General features: G+C 43.6%; 1 protein-coding gene across 4 annotated transcripts in view; it reads right to left on the reverse strand.

The window, feature by feature from the left end:
• GOLM2 (golgi membrane protein 2) overlaps positions 1 to 20,856 on the reverse strand; it is a 523,755-nt gene that overhangs the window by 145,200 nt on the left and 357,699 nt on the right. For all 4 annotated transcript variants that reach the window (XM_085644687.1, XM_085644686.1, XM_085644685.1 and 1 more), the window contains exon 8: positions 5,083 to 5,241. In XM_085644687.1, coding sequence (XP_085500813.1) covers positions 5,083 to 5,241 — 159 coding nt within the window. The remainder of the gene's footprint in view (positions 1 to 5,082; positions 5,242 to 20,856) is intronic.

Here is a 20,856-nt window from a genome sequence, read left to right on the forward strand (position 1 = left end):
AGAACCTTCCTGAATGGTGTCGTTCCGACAATAGTATTAAATGTAGGATGTGCGGCTATCACTCTGAATCCATTGAACACATAGTCTGTGTATGTTCCGCAATGCTTACAGTCAGATGGTCTCTGAAGAATGGATCAGGCTAGAAGATCGATCATGCCGCCAAGCGATAATAGCTGCCTTAAACCCGGACAACACGAAGCTGAACATTGGGTTCACCAAATTTGTCAGTAAAGCGTCAAAACTGTTGCAAGATACTAGAGCTGCTGAATCTCTCTTACTTCAGCAGAGCGGCATTTTGTCTACAGGTCCCATAACAGAACCTTTGACTGTTAATTGCTTTTTAAACTGTTTACATTGTTTTAATGAATTGAAAGAAAAACACAGTTTTGCAATTTTATTGAGTTGTCTTTTTTAGGAATGAATAGAACGCGTTTATATTGTAATGGTTTTAAGAAATCAAACAAAGTATTATATATTATATGAGCTGTTGCCTCACACACTTACTTCTCTTAAAAGAGCAATCCCAGAGCTCTCCCTCAACACTATAAGGTAAGCCAAGAGATATATTTGAGGTACCCTGACCAGAATGTAAAAGCTTAGCCAAAACATGTGTCAAAGTCGCCTAAGCCTCTGGACAATCTTCCCTCTTCTGCTTCCCAGAAATATCATTTACAGATATGAAAGTTTAAATTCTTTGATTTAGAATTGACTTTCTCTTAATGGCTCAATTCCAGGAGATAATCTGATGTGTAGGCAAAGTAATTTTACTGATCTGGGAATTGAAAAAACATAAGAGATCCTGTGATAAATTAGTGGTTGAATATTCTTGAGAAGATAATTAATTAGTAAAGGATGCCTTAGTCCCTTATGCAATTTAATAATATGTACCAAGCATATTTAACACCCAAGACAATAGCAAAAATGTACCCCGGCTCGGTGGACTGCTACCTGCGCTGTTAGATCCCAAAGGCAGAATTTTGTCATATGGTGTAGGATAGTGGGGTCATTGCATACTTTTGCAAAGTAGTAGTGTCATTTCTAACTGGATTGTCGGGAAGAACAGTGATACAGGATATTTTATCCTGCATACTAGGACAAATGCATAGACCAAAAGAGGGTAGGCATATATGTAAATTTCTAGATCAGGAACTGGTGATTGCCAAATTAAATATTGCTATGACATGGAAGTCCAAGCATGCTCCGGCCATTGAAATTTGGCTAAAAGATATGAAGAAGTGGTTACAAGCTGAAATAGAGGAGACACACAAGGTAGAGACAGCAATCACATAGTGAGATACCATCTTAATGGCGAAAGGCAAAAACAAACAAGAGACTGCCATGAGACTAAACACATTACACTAAAACGCATGGAAAGAACGGACTGGTAAAAGGATGAATGCTGTAAACTGAAGTAGGACTCTTCTGGGCAGGTTCTTGCCATGGGTGGCGTGATGCAGCAGCAGATATAGTCTCCCAGAATATTTGTTAGGTGGATACAGAAACGAGCATCAGGCTCCTACTTTGTAATTTTGTCATGGGTCCTGCAACAATATATTTACAGTGACTCCTGATATATAAGCTGATATTTGTTGGGGACCCAGGTTATAGACGTTTGTGTTCTATCTCAAGTTGTTAACACAATGAGCATTGAAATATTTGGAAAAGCACTAGAAGATATTTGTTAAATGACGATTAACACTTGGGAGTAATACTTACTGTTGAAATGCCTTGCCGATTGAGAATAGTGTTTACTAATTAACTATTCAATACTGTACAATCTGAACAAATTGTTTTATGTTTTTTTTTTTAAAGGATGCCATAGTCAGAAGTTGGTAGATCAACGAAAGCAATGTCTATATACATTTAGGTATTATATTTTAAGACATGGCCTTGCCATCTGTAAATATTTTAAGAAAACTGGTGGTTCCTAGTTAAGGATTGTCAGTGCAGGAAGAGTTTGAGTAACCCCTTCGACGCCGATGACGGAACGGTTCCGTCATGCACGTCGGTTGGGCTGTGCTTATGACGGAACCGTTCCGTCATGGCCCCGCCCACGCTCAGAACCTTCAGCGTGGCGCGGAAATCCGCGCCGCGCTGAAGGGGTTAAAGGACCATGGTCTCATTCAATGAAGGAGATAAGTAAAGCACAACTGGCAATTAGAAACTTGAGGGGATGGATTTTAAACCTCCATCACAATAGCAGACTTTCAAACAGTGATCAGGTTGCACAGAGAAAATGCACCAGCATCATTAGATCTTTATTTTGAACCTGACATGCTTATGGATTCAGGAAACGCATACACCACTGGTACTGGAGAAGACAACAGGAATTACGGTTGATTGATACCAAAGTATGAATTCCTTGGTATTGATTTGCACCTTTTCTCCATTTTCTGCTTTTTTGTGAACATTCCGTGTTTGTTTACAAAAGAAAGGACTTCTGAAACAGGTTCTGGTACTTAAGTGAGTATCTGTTATATTTTTAAAAACATTGCTTCCCATTTCCTTGTGGCACACCTCCAGTTGACCAGGGTGTAGTGCCAGAGGCACTCCCATGTATTGGGACCATGTCATGACCTTTAACTACCATTCCTTTAATTGATTTAAAGTGTTTTTATTTATTCTGGCTTGAATGTACAATATCATTTTTCCTGCATGTGCATTTTTCCTTAAAGATTTAATTTAGTGTCTCTTTGTAGCTTTAATTTGGGAGTGTTTGCTTTTTACAGCCTTGCCAGGAACAGAACTTGTAGGATGTGCGTTTAAAAGCATGAGAGAGAGTGTGAGAGAGACAGAGAGAGAGAGAGAGAAAGGTGTGGAATGTACTTCTGTGTCTCGGAGTGTAGTGTTATATGAAGTGGTGCCCAAATGTGCATTATGTTGTACATTGGGAAGTTTTATTAAGTCTTCACTTTTGGCTTTGACATGCCCTCATGCCATCTTGAATTCTGCCTCTGTCTAGCTTGAGCTTTGCACACACAAGCAGGCCCCCAGATCATTCAAGTTGTTTAGGCTATCCACATTCAAGATTGTTTTCTGTACTTTTGGAGATTATTTTCTACTTTCTCAACATTTGCTGAGATAAGGGGCTGGAACATGTGGGATCGCAGAAGAAACCGCGAGAATTCCTTTGCCTTTAGAATGCTTGCATGGAGAGTGGCCAACTCCAATAAGTTCCCTTGGCGCAGAAGGGGTCCTCTCAGAAACGTCTAGTGCTTCAAGAGTCTCTTGACGCCAGCTGTGAATCCCTCGGTCAGGAGTGGGCTAAGATGCAGTGTTTGCAGCTGGTGATGTACTTTTTTGGATTATAGGCATTGTGATGTGCGAGTGTGTCTGTGTGTACATTCAAGTCTCCAGTGATTATAATCATCTGATGTATTTAGTGTAAATATCTTATCTCTTTCCTTTGACAGGGTTTATTCCTTGTGTCTGATTATTTGCATTTAACAGTGTTTATTTCTTGAAGTGGACGTCCAGTATTATTATCTGCTTTGTATTTTATTTCATGCATCTAACAGTTGCATTTGCTTCTTACAATTGTGTTATTATTGCTTGCACATATATAAATTTATATATACATTTATACGTTGTTTTCATTTGACATCAGAGAAAGCCTTTCTTATAGAGAGATTTGCACAAATAAAACCCCTCCCTTTATTCTGAAAACTGTCTTTTGATGTGCATTATTTTATGAGTGACATCCCTTTTAAGGTGTTTTTTATTGCTTCGCTGTGTGTGTGTGCCTCCGTGTGGGAGTGCAGTGTTTGCTATTATTTGGGAAGGCGAAACAATACACAGGGGCAGGAAGCTTTTTACAGGTGTACCACCTTCGGTAAAGAGAGCTAGCTCAAGTTGTGACTGAAGGGATTTGGCTAAGGACCTATCACATTTATTGGATTATTTGGAGCTTGGAACCCAATTTACTCCACATTGTTCACATCCTGCTCCGTGAAGTTCTAAAGCAGATCTAAAGCAGAACCACATCCCTGTGGGAATTTTGGCTCCTGGCCATTTTTAAACGGTTGTCTGGTAACAAATGAATTGACTCAGTGCTTTCCCAGACGTATGCATAAGTGCATGTGCCTGAGGCGGTCATCCGCCTCAATGGGTATTAAAGGGCCAGAATAAGGTAGTAGGGTTCCACTTACTGGTGCAGATCAGAAACAGCGACCTAGTGAGGGTGACTGGCATTTGAGCTCTGTCACCCAACTGTAACAGCTCACATCCAGCTACAAAATGTTGGTCTTTTTCTTTGACAGTGGGTGATTTGTCACTTACTTTTGCGGATTCCTACACAGAAAGAAGAACTGCCCACACATATACACAAGTGCTGTTTCCTGCATCCTATGCACAGCTTCAAGTCAGTCAAGAGTGGCATGTGTGCAGATGGAAACATTTTCTGTCAGCTAATAGTATAGGAAAATGGAAAACTTCAGTTCTTTTTTAGAAGGAAAGACAGTGAAAAAATGAACTGCAACACCATAAAACCAGACAAGCCAGAGAAGCAAATTCCTGAATCTTGTGCGATAGGTGGAATAAATAGGAAAAGGGTGTGGATAGTAGTGAGGCATGAAAGTGGGCAGGATCTACATGTGGAGGGACACCCTCTGAGGTGTTCACGTAAAAACAGTGCATGCAAAACACAACTACTTGGGAAGAAGAGGGAGCAGGATGCAAGAGTAGTTTCCTTACAGATGTGCATTCTGAGGCTGTTGGGAGCATGGCTTCCACAGTACAGGATAGTAACTATTAAATAAGCTAAGACTGCATTCATAGATAATATGAATTTCCTTACAAATGTGCAGTGTCCAAATGCTAAACAGTGTGGAGTTCACAGTCCAGGACGGTTGTTGCCTAACAGACGCACACAATTTGATTCTGTCAGACAATATAGATTCCTCAGTTCAGGCTGACATGGGACATAATAGCCTCATCAGACAGATACGCAGCGTGACTGAACGTGAACACTACTCATGCCAATGGCAGTAACCTCCCAGTCAGATTAACACTGTGTAATAATGCTACATAGTAAAAAATATATGTTCTTACAAACCAGAACTTAAAGCATCAAGCTATTCTTACTTTGCTTCAAGTTCTGAAAATGTGTGCTCCTCTTCTTTGGAAAGAGCTCCTTTAGACTGCTTTCCATGCGCCGCTTGTTCTGCATTTCCAACGGTTGCAACTGGGGAGTGTTTGGAGGATTTCCCACCTCAGGTTTCAGTTCAAAAGCCATGTCTGCACCTGTAGTACACCAAGAAACAAGCGTGATTGACTTATGCACCAGAACACAAACACCATCTAAGTTACATAAATTGCCTCCATATTCCGAATGAAGTTTCCAGTTTAATCAACAGTATTGCTTATATCACCACTTCATTCCCCCACACACTGGTAGTGGCATACACAAACACTACACATTTTCCAAAGTCCAATGCAAATGAATTGCAATACTGCTGATGGCATATTCTAGCAGGGGAGGTCAAAGCCAGTGCACCGGCAGCAGAGCAACTTTTTTTTTATACCTTTACCAGGAGTTACACGGCTCTCTCCTCTAAAAGTCACTGGCCATCAAAATACCATGTATAGCAACTGTGCTTGAATGTAATCAGAAAAGCCGGGCGTCCTCATCCACTCGCGAAACAGGAGTACCTAATGAGAAAGAAACTATGTTGGGGCCTATTTGCATGGCCTATTTGGAAGCATGCTTGCCATACTGCAAAAGCTTAATCAAGAATTCTGTCAAAATGGGGAATGTCACATCAGCAAGCTCTCACACGGCATGGGACTCTTTCGCAAGGAAAGAAGCAGCATTAGTAGGAGTTCATACCAAGGTAGTTGACGCAACACATTTGAAGCCAAGTGCAACAAGACACTGACACTCCCTGTCTGGACATATAGAAGGTTCTGCTTAAACCTGCAGGGAGAGGAATGAATCATCAAAATCTCCAAAGTGGTATGAACCATTAAACTGGCCATATACGCTGGTGTGAGCCTACATTTCCTGGAAGCTGCTCAGAAACTTCAGGTGCACTTAATCTCTGTAGAAAGTGTAGATTTTGGCTGGTTAGAGCACTGTGAGACTGCCACGGTTTCAACTCCATTCTTAATTATCATTTCAAAATAAGCCTGCGCAGATGAGGCTGGGTGCTCAGGAACTGGAATGCCAGTTTCCAGTAAAGCATAAAGCTTGGTGATATCATGATAATCACTAATTAAGTAATTCTCTGGAATGACGTTAGCCACTTCGCTATGTTCTTCTTTTAAGTGCCATAGAAACTGCAAACAGAATAGAACATGTAGTAGAATGTGTAATGGAGATGAAGAGATCCCGTGAAACCACCTGTTGTGAACTTAAAATTCGAAAGAATATTAGAAAAATTGATAAAATTTCAATAACTCATTACAAAAAGTAAAAAATGACATGGAATCCAATAGGGAAACATTTTGTAGGTGTGGCAATCCTAACCACATGGCAAGCTCAACTGCGTAGCAGCTTGTATTGAGGTGTGCAGAAAATGTGAAAAAAGGGGGCATTATGTCATAGGCCGAGTTTGTTTTTCATGTATTTGATCATTTAGAAAGTCTAAGTCCTCTGCCACATGAAATATATCCTGATTATCAGAAAATGAGGGTCTTAGCTGACTCCTTTTCTCCTTTACTCTCATAGACTATAATGACTTCAAAAAAGACCAAAGGACATGAACGATTAATTCCTATCAACACCTGAAATACATATCTAGAGGGATATAAAAAGGATCCTATTCCCTTAGTTGACATGACCACCATGAGATCTCCGTTAAGGGACATTCTGCAGTGTGTAAAGTGTGTATTACGATGCAAGGTTTAAACCTTTTAGGTTGGAGACAACAGAAAGACTTGGGAATTACCCTTGACCCGAATAGATCCTGATCCTGTTTTACTCATTACAACTTCACTGGCTGCACAGAGTCCACATAATGAATTTCCTGATATGTTTTCAGACAAACTGGGTCAACTGAAAGACTTCCAACATAAAATGTATTTAAAGGACAGTCAGTCAGGCATAAGGTTTCCATCCAGAATCTTATGAGAAACTTTTAGAAGATGAATTATACTGACTTCATCGATGAGGGAATAACTGAACTAACTGAGGCAGCAGAATGGCTCGCCCCTATAGTTATGGCCTAGAAAACAAGTGGGAAAGGACTAAGGTTACATATAGACTTGCTCGATTTGAACTCTGAGATTTGGGTTGACCGTCACCCCCTTCCTAATATAGGAGAAATGTTAAGTCTAATAGGAGAGGCTTCATGCTTAAGTGTGATAAATTTATCTGCAGCATAACACCATACAAACATCTCACATCTTCTGTACTCCTTTGAGTGCATTCAGGTTCTGTTGCATGCCATATGGACTGGCTTCAGCCACAGCTGCCTTGCAACTGATCCTGACAGGCATTAAAGGAGTGATGCGTTTTCAGAATGACATACTGGGATGCGGCAAAGATAATGACGAACACAATCACACATTACAAGCTATCTTGCAAAGGCTCACACAGGCTGAGCGAACTATTCACAAATAGAAGTGTCTAGATCTGTCTTGAACTATATCTGGTGAAAGCTATGAAGAAGTTCCTGGTGGCAATGAGGAACTAAAGTAATTTCTAGGGCTTCTACAAGTGTACTCTAAATTGGTGCAAAATGTTGCTGTCATAGTCCACCCGTTAAAATCTCTTCTTGAAAAACATATTCTGTTTGTATGGTTCCAAGAATTACAAGATGCATTCACCAAGGTAAAAATGAAATTGTGGGTACACCTTTCTAGGGATGTTTTGATGTGAACTAGAAGACTATTTTGACCACTAGTGCCAGTCCCAAGAGATTGTGGGCAACACTATTGCAAGTCATTGACAAAAAAGAAAGAATTGTGGCAATTTTTTCCAGATCTATGAAAGATGCAGAGAATAAATATTCTGTTGTGGAAAGGGCAGTATTTGTTTGTTAGAGGGCAATAACACACTTAAAATAGTTTTATGGGCCTACTGTTTCTTGTCCAAACAGATCATAAGCCATTAGTTCATCTATTCACTGCAAAAGCTTCAGCATACTACATCCACAATATCAAGATGGCTTCTTGGCCTGAAAGGCTACAATTTTTCTGTTGAGTACTTACCAAGCATACTAAACTTATCAGCTAACTGCCAATACAGGTTGTCTTTACCAAAGGACTGGGATCAAGAAGAACCCTTGAATGAACAAGTCCTTTCCAGAAGTCAGGAAAGCAGTGATCGTGTAGAGTGGAAGTCAGGGTAATAAAATGATGACTCAATTAAAAAAAACGTTTTTCCTTTTCTGTAAAGGAAGGAGGTGTGTTACAATCGTTCGCCTTCCTTTTTGCATTATCTCTCTGTCATCTGTTTCCCCCTATATGTGCCCCAAGTTTAGGATGTTGGTGCAGTGGACAGTTAAGAAAGAGAAGTGCTGAAGGTACAAGCTTTGGTTTTGGTTAATGTTAATAAATCTCTGGAAGAATATTTTTCTCGTGAACTTATTACAACAGTAACTTTATGCCACTCTTATGTCATGGTTTTTTCCCATTCTTATCCTGTGAGGAGAGGTCACAGCAACTGATTATAAGAAGAAATACTGCAGAAGTTCCTGGCCAAAACTGTATATGATATGAAAAGAAGATTCAAGAGTGTAGTATAAACAAAGGGTCTGTAGGATATTCACGTACCTACCATGATATGTCTAACAGGGATACGTCTGTTGTATACTATCTTGATCAGGTGTTGGCATTGCCCCCAAACACCTGACAGTGGTTGAACTAATGCAGAATGTAGCTATAGGCAATGCCTGACCTTACCCACCTGGCAATAGTTACCCAACCAGTGCTCATCTGGAATATTGCCCCGAAATGTCACAGTTGGTTCTACAAGCACAGATAAAACTGCAACACATGATTCGTTTTCATGTTGTGCCGGACCTCCACTACTCAGGTGCGATGAAGCGACAGTCGCCATAGAGGAAGCCATTTATACTATGCAATATATAGTAAATGCCCCATCTTAAAAATATCTCATCATCTACAGAGCCAGATAGTGGATTTATGTTTTTCTCTTATGTTCGGTGACCCAACAGCTCTTTATTTTGGTTCTCATTAAGGGTAGCTTTGATGACCACATCTGGCAAAGTCAGGTAGAAGTTACCAAAATTATGAAGTATCCAAGGTTTCTGAAGACCTTTGAATTAGATTGTGGACAAGGCATGCAAAAACCACTTTGCACAATCCAACATGAGACCATTCCATCAGGAACAGACCACCATTCCCCATCCAAGAAGCTAACTGTTGCACATGGAGTTGAGACTAGTTGCAAAGATGTTTTTGAGTAGGATTTCCTTGAGTACCTCCCACTTATGCGACTGTTAAAGGGAGCTCGTATTTGCTGTCTATTCTGGGTTTGAGGACCCACGCTAAGAGGAAGATTGGGAGGAACATGCCCAACTGGAATAACTACAGATATGTCAGAGCCAAGGGTGGGAAGATCTATCTTGCCTTTAGGGACCTATCCACAGCCTTTGACTGCGTGGCCCACCCTAGACTCTGGAAGATAATTGAGGAGATGGGAATAGATCAGTCATTGGTCGACTTTATCAGACAGCTGTATTCTGACACCTCCTCGTCAGTCCGTTATGGGATGAACGGGGAGTATACCCGATCATTCAAAATCTTAAGAGGGGTAAGGCAAGGCTGCGTCCTGGCACCATTTTTATTTTCCATCTATACCAACGGTGTGGGAAAAGATCTTGAGGGCGCAGCCTTGGATTTCCCTGTGCTCTCTAATCATCAGCGATTACCGATTTTGGCGTACGCTGATGACGCTGTTCTGATGGCCTGAACTGGGATGGGGCTCCAGCATCTTATATCCGCCTATGCCGTGTTTTATGAATTCATTAGATTTAAAGGTTAATCAGACCAAATCTTTTATAATCATTGCGGGGGAAAAGAAACAAGACAGACCACCTTCTTTTTTTATGGACTCCGGTAAAATCAATGTGGTCGACCCGTTTCCCTACCTATGAGTTCTCTTTGATAAAAATCAATCATGGTCTAAATTGCTAGAGGGAAGAGCAATGGGTATGCAGAGAAGCCTAATGGCATTGAAAACATTCTCCAAAAGGTTAGGAGCCAAACCTCTAATCCCAATGAAAAAAATGTAACATGCGAAAAAAAAGGCGGCAGCGGTGTACGGGGAAGGAGTATGGGGATGGCTCCCAGTGATTCCTTACAATCCATCGAGATCACATTTTTAAAGTCTTTTACGTCCCTCCCTCAGTCATACTCGAATTACATGATTCACATGGAACTGGCTCTACCATACATTATGGATTCGATCAAAATGCCACCACTCCTGTTGTGGCTTTCCATTTGGTGCAGGGAGATAGTCCCCCTTACGCAAAATTTTATAACAATTATTTTAAAATCAGACAACTACAGCAGGATCAGGTGGCTAAAGTATGTGAAGTCGGAACTAACTGCAATTGGTCTAAGTCGCCTCTTTAAAGATCCATCTACCTGCAAGTCCCTAACAAAGTGAAAATTGGGGACGCGCTTTTTCAATTCTTCAGATTCGCACCACTTACCCAGCTATCCGCCGTGAGGGGAACGGCCGCAGGGGTGTGAACCTGGGACTCTGCCCGTGATCGCTTGACCGCCGTGAGGGGAACGGCCGAAGAGGACTCAACCTCCCAGGATTCCAGTGGCCTCTCTGGGCGCCTGCCTCAGTGGTCATCAGGCGGCGCCCGTAGGACCTTAAAAGACACGCAAATCCTCCGCAGCGCGGGACGCGCTTTTTCAATTCTTCAGATTCGCACCACTTACCCAGCTATCCGCCGTGAGGGGAACGGCCGCAGGGGTGTGAACCTGGGACTCTGCCCGTGATCGCTTGACCGCCGTGAAGGGAACGGCCGAAGAGGACTCAACCTCCCAGGATTCCAGTGGCCTCTCTGGGCGCCTGCCTTAGTGGTCATCAGGTGGCGCCCGTAGGACCTTAAAAGACACGCAAATCCTCCACAGCGCGGGACGCGCTTTTTCAATTCTTCAGATTCGCACCACTTACCCAGCTATCCGCCGTGAGGGGAACGGCCGCAGGGGTGTGAACCTGGGACTCTGCCCGTGATCGCTTGACCGCCGTGAGGGGAACGGCCGAAGAGGACTCAACATCCCAGGATTCCAGTGGCCTCTCTGGGCGCCTGCCTTAGTGGTCATCAGGCGGCGCCCGTAGGACCTTAAAAGGCACGCAAATCCTCCGCAGCACGGGACGCGCGCGGGCGGCGCCCGGGCGCAGCCCGGGCCAAGGGCGGGCCCGTCCTTGCCCGTCTGTGGCCGGTTGAGGCTGGGCTGGGCCCATTCTCTTTCGCCCACTGACTTTGCCGGCTGATACAGCTATTTCAGGTTTTTATTGAATTAACTTGCATTACTAGGGGCATACATTATGTTTGTGTGTATATTGCTTTATCCTTTGGGTTGTGTGGTGTATTTTTATCTAGCATTATAAGTAAGAGAAAGGCTGAGGGCAGGTTGGCAGGGACCCCGGACGATTATTTAACAAGGGCCGAATCTGTTATCAATGATAACATTTTAGCTGTGGAACGAAGGCTTTCTTTGGATCCTGTTTCAGTATTGCCTTGTGTCGTGCCCCTAGCATTACATGATAACCCTTCAACCAGTCGATCAGGTAATTGCTCCCCGCTGGGTCTAGTAAGTGTGTCACCCAGGTCCAGGCTCTCTGTTCCCTCTTTAATTGTAAGTTCCCCTCCCAGCCCTGTTATGGTAACCACTCGGGCTAATCAACGGGTAGCGGGGACTAAAGTTAGTGAACCTCCATGCAAGAAAAGAAAAGGACGGGGTCCTAATAAGTCAAGTGCCCCGAGGGTTGCCCCTCGAACTGTGGTGGCCCAAACTCATGTGCAACCTGTTGCCCCCGAAAGTTCCAATCCTCCGCAACCTGTGGCCCAGCAGAGTTTTGAGCCCCTGTGTTCTCTATTCAGGGATCAACTAGTTTCTCTCATTCAACCAGTTTTAAACAAACTAGACTTGGTGGTAGAAAGGCTCAATCGTATTGAAGCCTCTTTGGGAAGTGCACAGTTGATGGCTGTTCCGTTACCTGTGTCGTACAATAAGGAGGGGGTTTGTCATGTTGGTGAGGGGGTCCCTACTAGTCTTTTAGATGGACGATCTCAAGCAAGAAATCCACAGGTCCCCCTAATGCCCAGTGCACATATTACCCGGCCATTGTCCCCACCTAATATTGCCAGAAGATCGTTACCTAATCAACAGATTATGGGGAATACGTCAAGACCGGTTGCCCCAAACTTAGAGGATTCTGAAGCGCCCATAAGTCTGCATCTCCCCCCAGAAGCAACACCGTATACCGTTATTCTAGCTAGAGTCCCTCCTATATCAGATAGGTCCAGAGAGCATTGGTCTAACCTTAAAAATAAAGCTCTGTACTTTCTTGGAAATAAATTTGGGGATCGTAAATCTCTTTTTTAAGAATTCAAAATGGTTAGGCGGGTTTTCTGGGTTGGCCACTCCCAGAAGACCTTGGTAGGGGACTGTGTGGTGTTGAGTTTCAGATCTCCTAGATTGGTAGAACACTTACTGGAAATGGCCTCCCACCAGGCCCCATCTCAAGATGGGATTATGATTTTGCCCCTTGGCTACTTCTATAGGCCTGGAAGGGTCTTGCCCCCAACGCAGCAACGTGCTTTGTCTGGTGCCCCAGTGCTGGGCTTTCAGTCCTTTGCGCAAGAAAACCGCTTCTCCGCCCTATCCACTCTAGAGGAAAATGACTGACTGTGGGATGGTTATAACCCCCCTTGGTCTAGGGAAAGTGGGAGTTTACTGGCCTTTTGTCGGGAGATACCTGATCAAACAAACCAGCTGGTTCAAGCTGAGGAAAATCTCCCAATCCTACAATCTGTACCCGTAAACTCTCCTAGTGTATCTCCTGTCACCCAACCTATTGTGTCCGCCCAGGTGGTGAATAATTTTTTCTCCCCATGTCACAATTTAACAATTTCCTCTTGGAACATTGCCGGCTTGCTATCTAAACAGGCTGTTCCAGATTGGGTGGACTTTGTTGATCAAACAGATATTTGGTGTTTTCAGGAGACCTGGGCGGTCGATCCCGTATTTCGATTAGGGTATGTGAATTACTCTAAACCTGCCTCTAAGGGATCTAGAGGCAGGCCGGTGGGTGGCTTGTCTATCTGGGTAAGCCAATGTGAGGGCATCACTGTCGTGGAATTCCCGATTGACAACCCTGACATTTTGGCTATCAGGGTCACTTCGACTAGGGGCCTTAATTTGCTGATATTTAATATCTATGCGAGGGGTCTCCCTGGAGGCAAATGCTCTCCGTCAGTTTATCTATTAGACCAACTACTCCACACTTTACAGAGTGTGGGTCACAGGGTTGTGGCTGGTGATCTTAATACCTGTTTTGAACCCCTGGGGGTGGATGATGGTAAACTGTCTGAGGCTGAGGACTCTGTATGGGGTATTCCCCAGCAGGAACTGGCTCCTATTGGGAAATGGACTCAGGCAGCCCTATATGTGAAGGGCCTGTGCCTTGAAATGGGGATGAGGGCCACTAATGGCAGAACGATATCGGACAGGACTGGGAAGTTAGCTTTTAATAATGGTAGAAGTGGAAGTAGAATTTACTACATCTTGGTCAATTGTGAGCTGTGGCCGGCCATCGTAGATATGGCAGTGATTGATAGGCCAGAAAGTGACCACAACCCCCTGACACTGTCCATATTGGATAGTAGTTTTACTGGCCCCAGTACTGATATTGATGTCCCTGTGCATGCTCAAGTAATCCTGTCTAATGACCTGAGAAGGGTACGCTGGCCAAAGGTTGCCTCTAATGCATCCGTTAGGGAAGCTATCAGGAACTTGGTAAATATAGCCATGTGTAAATTGACCAGCTGCGAGTCTGAGGATGGGCTCCTGACCATCATCTCGGGCATCCACAAAGAACTTTTTGAGGGGCTGAAAATCTTTTTTATTAAAAGTCTCCCTGTTATTGATAAGCCCAAATGTCAGAAGGATAACTCATGGTTTGACGTGGCCTGCAGAGAGTCCCGTATTGCCCTAATAGCAGCAATTTAATACAGGCAACGGGTACTCATTAAGTCTTGTAGAGCCGCGTACAAAGCTGCCCAAAGACTAGCAAAATCAAATTGGGATGAATCACGTTGGAGAGACTTATATGAGGCTTGTGATGGTAGGAATATGTGCCATTTTTGGCACTTGCTCAAATGGGGTAGGAACCTGCAGGACATGACCCCGGCTAATCATGTTGAACCCGATCAGTGGGTCAGATATTTTGAAAATCAGTTTAAGTCCAGGGATGCGCTAGAAGGTGGGCCACGCCTTTATATTGATGCTGAGGTTTTAGTGTTTGCCCCCAGTGAGGTTGAGGTAATTTTGAAATCTCTTCCGAGTGGCAAAGCACCGGGTCCTGACTGCATCCCTGCTGACTTATTCAAACAAGAGCAGGATCTATGGGTCCCTTATTTGACTACACTAGCTAATGCGTTGGCTAGAGGAGCTTCGGTTCCGGATTCTTTGTTCGGGGCAGAGATATTGCCAATCTATAAGAAAGGCGATCGCTCTGCCCCGGCCAACTACCGGCCGATTAGCCTCATAGATGCTGCTCAAAAAATTACAGCTCGTCTATTATTGGGTCGTATTACGAGTTGGATCTCAGAAAAAGATATATTAACACCCCTACAGGCTGGGTTCCGGTCACATGTTGGACCCATTGATCAAGCGTTTAGGTTCATGCTGTTATATTGGAAAGAGGTCTATCTCGGGGGTGGTTTGCTTTTTGCAGCCTTTGTGGATCTACGGTCTGCATTTGATACGGTGCCAAGGTCCAAGTTGTGGGAAGTTTTACAGGAGATGGCCATACCGGCTGAACTATTGCAACTGCTGGTCAAGTTTCATGAACACACATTTGCACAGGTTCGATGGGGCAAAACAGGGGAGGTGACTGCTAGATTTGAGGTGTCCAAAGGGGTGAGACAGGGGTGTGTACTGGCCCCCACCCTGTTCTCGCTGTTTATTAATGGAGTAATCAAATATTTCCTTAACTTCCCGACAGACGCACCCTCCATTGCTGGTATGAAAGTCCCCATACTCATGTTCGTGGACGACACACTTTTAATTTCGAAAACAAGACAGGGGCTCCAGCTAGCACTGTCTAGGTTCGAGTTGTTCTGCCGTGATCATGAGTTGGAGGTTAATGTTGGGAAGACCAAGTTTATGGTCTTTCGTGATACCCGTCCAGTAAAAGCTAGGGTGGAAATGGGCGGAGTAATCTTGGAGCAGACCTCCACCTTCACTTATTTGGGGGTCTTATTCAGTGATAACCTTAGGTGGAAGCCGCAGATTGATCTCTTCAGCCTTAAGCACTCACAATTAGGTGGAGCCTTACTTAAAGAACATAGGCAATCCCTTACTAAACCTATAGCTCCCCTGATTAAAATTTACGGGTCAGAAATTCTCCCAGCAGTGATGTATGGTGCCGAATTGTGGGGGTTTAGCAATTTGGATTCCTTAAGGGTGGCACAAAATAAATTTTTAAGGACAGCAGTTGGGTTACCCCAATCCTCACCGCGTATCCCTCTTTTATATGAGCTAGGCTGTCAGCCCGTTGAGGACATGATTCGGTATAGACCGCTGGCGTTTTGGCGACGCCTGTGGGCTACCCCGGAGCTGTCCCTATATGCTAAGGCTTTGTTAGAGGTAAAAGCTCTTAGGGGCTCCCTTAGAATTGGCTGGCTGTCTGAAATTAAATCTATCTGGTCGGATATGGGTATGGGTGATCTTTGGTCCAATCCAATGTCGGCTGTTTTTCCCCCCCAAATAATCTTTCGAGATGCTTACTGGCTATGGGCTTCAGGTAAGCGTCACGCCTCCCTGACTGGCAGCCCTTTGTCCGCATCTTATTTGGCTGTCAAGGACGAATCATCCCTCGAGGCATATTGGGATGTTATAACAAAACAGCAGGATCGGAAATTATACCACCAATTTAGAATTGGCACCCTCCCATTACATTGTTTTACTACAAATTGGAACATATCTGGCAATGACAAATGTCCCATATGTGTGGATCAGATTGAGTCAGTTGATCACTTTTTATTTGTATGTCCGGAGTACCACCATCCTAGAAGGCTATGGTTGCGTCCTGTTTGCCGTGCATTGGGTGTTAAAACTGCCCAGGCCGCTAGCAGAATATTAAAGTCTGACACCTCGACACTTGTGGTTATTGGTGTGGCCAAATTTATTAGCTGGGCTTGGATTTTACGCAACCGGCGAAAGAGCTATTAACTTCTGTCCTTGTATATTGAAGCCAAGTATCATTACTCCCATGTGATGTATGCCTTTTTTTATAAGATTAAGTCTTTACTGAATTATACTGTTTAATATCTTTTTATGTGTATTTATTGGCCTAACATGTTTATTATGTAAAATTTTGTAATTAATTTATTCTAAATTGAATTGATGGTTTTAATGTCTTTTATGATGAAATATTCGAATAAAGACTTTTCTGACTGACTGACTGAAAATTGGCTGAGATATTCATTTTGAGGGCCCAATATCTAAGAATGGAAAAAAACTTCCACACCCAGACAGCTCTCCTGTATGAACTAACACCAGCGCTGGAGGAGGGAAGTTATTCTTACCTGGCTGATGTCACATTGCCACACAACAAATATATTTTATTAAGATTCAGTTTAAATTTGATTTCACTGATGGTAGGATACCCAGGCAAGAAATACAAACATTCTGATCTTTCCATGTGCCCGTGCGAAAATCTATCCCCACAAAATGATCTTCATGTCTTATTCGTTTGTGGTTTTTACCGTCAGGAAAGACATAATTTTATTGTACCGATTTGTAAGCGTTACAATTTAAGATTTTGACGTGTAGCATTGTTTTTCCTCAAATCCTTGCAGAACTCTTTTGTGTGTTTTTCCCCAGCATCATTTTTATGGGCATGCTTGAAAAAAGAGGAAGCAGGCGGACACACAAGACGAATTTGGACTGCCTTTTACACTTTTACTGTATCTAGCTTATATATATATAGATTAAACAGATTTTATGATAAATTTGATGAAAGCACCTTTTTAATTATCATGATTCATTATATTTTTTATCTATGCCTCTTTATAAATTGTGATTGTAAGTACTTTTATGATCTTATGTGTAAGATCGAATAAAGGATTTGAATTGAAAAACTACTCCCACAACCTTCTTTAACGATGTGGAAGAGAGCTGTGGTTTTGTCGGTGTACACCATCGCCACCCTGGATTTCAGCATTGTGAGGAAAGCCATCAAATCCAGGAAGACTACTTTCATTTTCAGCATGCTAATGTGCAAGGATGTACCTCATTTGTCCACAAGGTTCAGAGTTCCACACGGTGTGTCCTCTCACATAACAATTTATACTCCCAACACACACTCTGAAGAGTTGGTAATGACCTCTAGCTGTGGACAGGTGAAATGGAAGGCGCTTCAGACCAAGAGGTTGTGAGTAGATCTCCCAATTTCCAAGGATGGATGGACCAGGATAAGCTTCAATTCAGCCAGATGGATTTGCAAGGAACTTCTGTGGAGCTTAATGTGAGGGTTCTACTCCTGTTAAGATGCTTGGAGTTCCAGAAGCTTCTGAAACCACAAGACTGTCGCTATCTACTTGTTCACAAAGTGGCCAATTGAATTGTTGATGGCTATTAGCCTTTACAGAGGAGGAAGGGCCATTGCCAGGCTTGCGTTCATAATCACGCCTATTAACTAAATCATTTTGACAGGAGCCAAAAAGGAGTTGGAAGTAGTTAAACAAGAAACTAGGCTTGTACAGAGTCTGTATTGTTAGGGCTAAAGTGGACTCTGGAACCTCTTAGATGCCACTTGAATTAGATAGTCATCTCGGTATGACTAATAGTGGACTTTCGAATGCACTAGAAGGCTACAACCAGGGCCATGATCTTGGTAAAAACCTAAGGTGCAGCTCTGTACCCAGTGTTCTACCAGGACTGCTTGGATGGCATTTGGCTGTGACAGTCTTACATTGGTGGATTAAATCAGCCATTGAGGGATCAAACACACTTTCATCAAAGGGGAGGTGGAAGACTTTCCTGGCCCTTCAGCTACAGGTTCAAGGACTTGAGCCACCACTGCTGGTGCATTTCCAGTTCAGAGTTCCAGATCCTGGAACACAAGGACGAGTATGAATCTTATTGGGCATAGTCTAAGGGCAAGGAGGCATAGAAAGCAAAGGTGTGCCAGAGTTAGAGACAGGAGCTGGCCATGGTAGAGTTAGCCTGCCGAAAAAAGACAACTGGAATGTTGTAGCTTTACAGACACTATGCCACCTTGTCCATATGGGAGAAAGAAACTTGGCCCAGGAGAAACCATCTTCACCAACATGGACTGAGCTTGGGGATTTAAGGACACAGACTGAACAGTTCTTCAGGCCGGGTACTTAGTGTCCAGTGACTTAAATGGTGGGCTCAGGGCAAGGCTTTCTGCAAGCCTTCTAGGCCTGCTTGAAAGCCATAGGATCTAAAGCAGGTCTTTGTGGGGAACTGTTGTGTTCACAAAGGCATGGAATCTCCTGTTCTATGATGGGTATGCTACTGTCTCAATGGATAGCACCTCCAAGGTACTGATGGTACAGTAGCATTTGATCAGATGGAGTATTTCGTAATCACTGGTACCAGGTCTTGATACAAGTGTTCAGGTCGCCCAGAACAAGTGCCTTCCTGAACGGGGTGCAGGGTGGTGATGGGGATGATTAGGGGTGAGAGGGAAAGAGGAGTTTAGCCAAAACCCAACCCGAAATGTTGCAAGGACCGAAGCTAGGGTTGGCACCTGGGCTGGAGGGGCCAGTTGGGTCAGGGTTACACTTGTCATAGGTTGCTCCTCTGGCATGGGGGCTGCACTTGGTACTACGAAGGCTGCAATGGTAGCTGTATCAGGACTGGAGGGAGAAAAGTCATGGGGTCTTTCTGGCTTTTAACCTTTTTGATCAGAGCATCTAGAAGGGAGTTTGAGGAGAATGTAGGGTACAACTTTGATGTAACACTGCAGTCAGACTAACAAGAAGTTGGAAGGTACGTCGTACCAGCTGATCTGGCTGCATCTGAGTGTGAAACCTAATTAAACCGATCTGGAAGCCATATAGTCCACAATGTCAGAGAAAGGGACAGCTAGGGGCGAATTCTGTGGAAACTGACTCAGAATACTCCATGGTATGGTACACTTCTGGAGTTTGCTTGACCTGCCAACAAGATTCGGAGAGTTACATCTCGAAGGGGGGTTCGCTAGGCAATGATCAGAACTTCCCCTTCTCTGTCATATTTCAGAGAGGACTAGGTGTGGATTCGAATACTAGGGGATTCCTGCTTCCTGTACTTTGGATGCAGATATTCTCTGCTTACTGCCTGGTTGCAACTCCCCATCTCAAATGCAACCTATGCAGCTTCTGAGCAAGGATCTACTGTGGGGAGCAGGCAGAGTCAGATGACTGACATTCTATGCAAAGCTGGGACTGCGACAGAGACCTTCCATACAAGGAACAGGGCTCTATCAAGTGAAACTTTAGGCCCTGTGCTTCAGGTTTTGGTGCAGCAAACCTGCAGCACGAGTAAAAAAGGAGAGATTGACTTGTTGCTAAGTGCAATCATGGCATATGGTCTCTGCATCTGGATGAGGGGCACATTCACGACATAATGGAGTTTCTGGAGATGGGGTTGGTCTAGACCATAAAGGATTCTCTGCTAGCAGATTCTTTAAGCCCTTTCCTGGACTGTGGCAATATGACCTACCTGGAGTTTGTCAATAGTTACTGGCAGATAGCTGGTTGTTCAAATAGATACACATTACCCAGATGATTCACACTTTGCATAGGGCCAGTGAAGCAGACAACCAAATTGGCGGGGGCGGGGTGGGCTTGGACATACTAACTCACCAGCAGAAAGAGGGCTTGGTACCAAATGTAGTTTTTTTTTCTTGTTGACAAAATCCAACTTCTCTTTAGATATTGTGCACCTTTACTCTGCATGCAAGCAAGGTGGTTGCAGACAGCACTCATTTTTAAAAATATATATCGTTATTTGCTTTTCGTAAAATAGACAGTTTACAAATGACAGTGAGACAGAATAAAAGGGGGGAGAGGAGTAGGGGATGAATTGCTGCATGTGCACTTGTGATACATGTGACAGGCACGCAGTGCCGACATTAGGATGTGCCAATTGCATTGTCCGGTACATTCGTTATCTCCATCACGTCTCATGTTCCTGCTTCCAGAGCCATACCTGCAGACAGCACTCATACTGATGGTAGCACAGAAGGCAGAGGTGTGCATGACAAAAGCATGAGAAACACAGGTTACATTGGCGAGCTTCTGCAAACAGTCATTGGCACAACACACAAAGTAGCACTATAATTTTTAATTTTTCTATTGCTTCTCTTTACATACGTACGTTCCGAGGGGGGGGGGGGGGGCGGGGGACACCCATATGGCCGAGTGCCATGTAGAAGTTGGAGAGGGTTTTCCAGGGGGTGGGGGGTTTGGGGGGAGCACAGGGTGGGGAGCAGTGGGAAAAAACAAAAAAAAATCCTCAGATGCCTCTAAACCTTTCATTTTTAGTATTGATTGGTTTCTCTTTTCTCTCCTCCCCTTTCTCTGGTCCTTGTGCGGAATTTTTTTTCTTCAAGATAGGTAGATGGATGAAAAAAGAGAAGTAATAAAAATTCTTTCATGGAACGTTAATGGTCTTAGGGTACGAGGG

Source organism: Triturus cristatus, chromosome 3_1, assembly GCF_964204655.1.
Source record: "Triturus cristatus chromosome 3_1, aTriCri1.1, whole genome shotgun sequence".
NCBI lineage: Eukaryota > Metazoa > Chordata > Amphibia > Caudata > Salamandridae > Triturus > Triturus cristatus.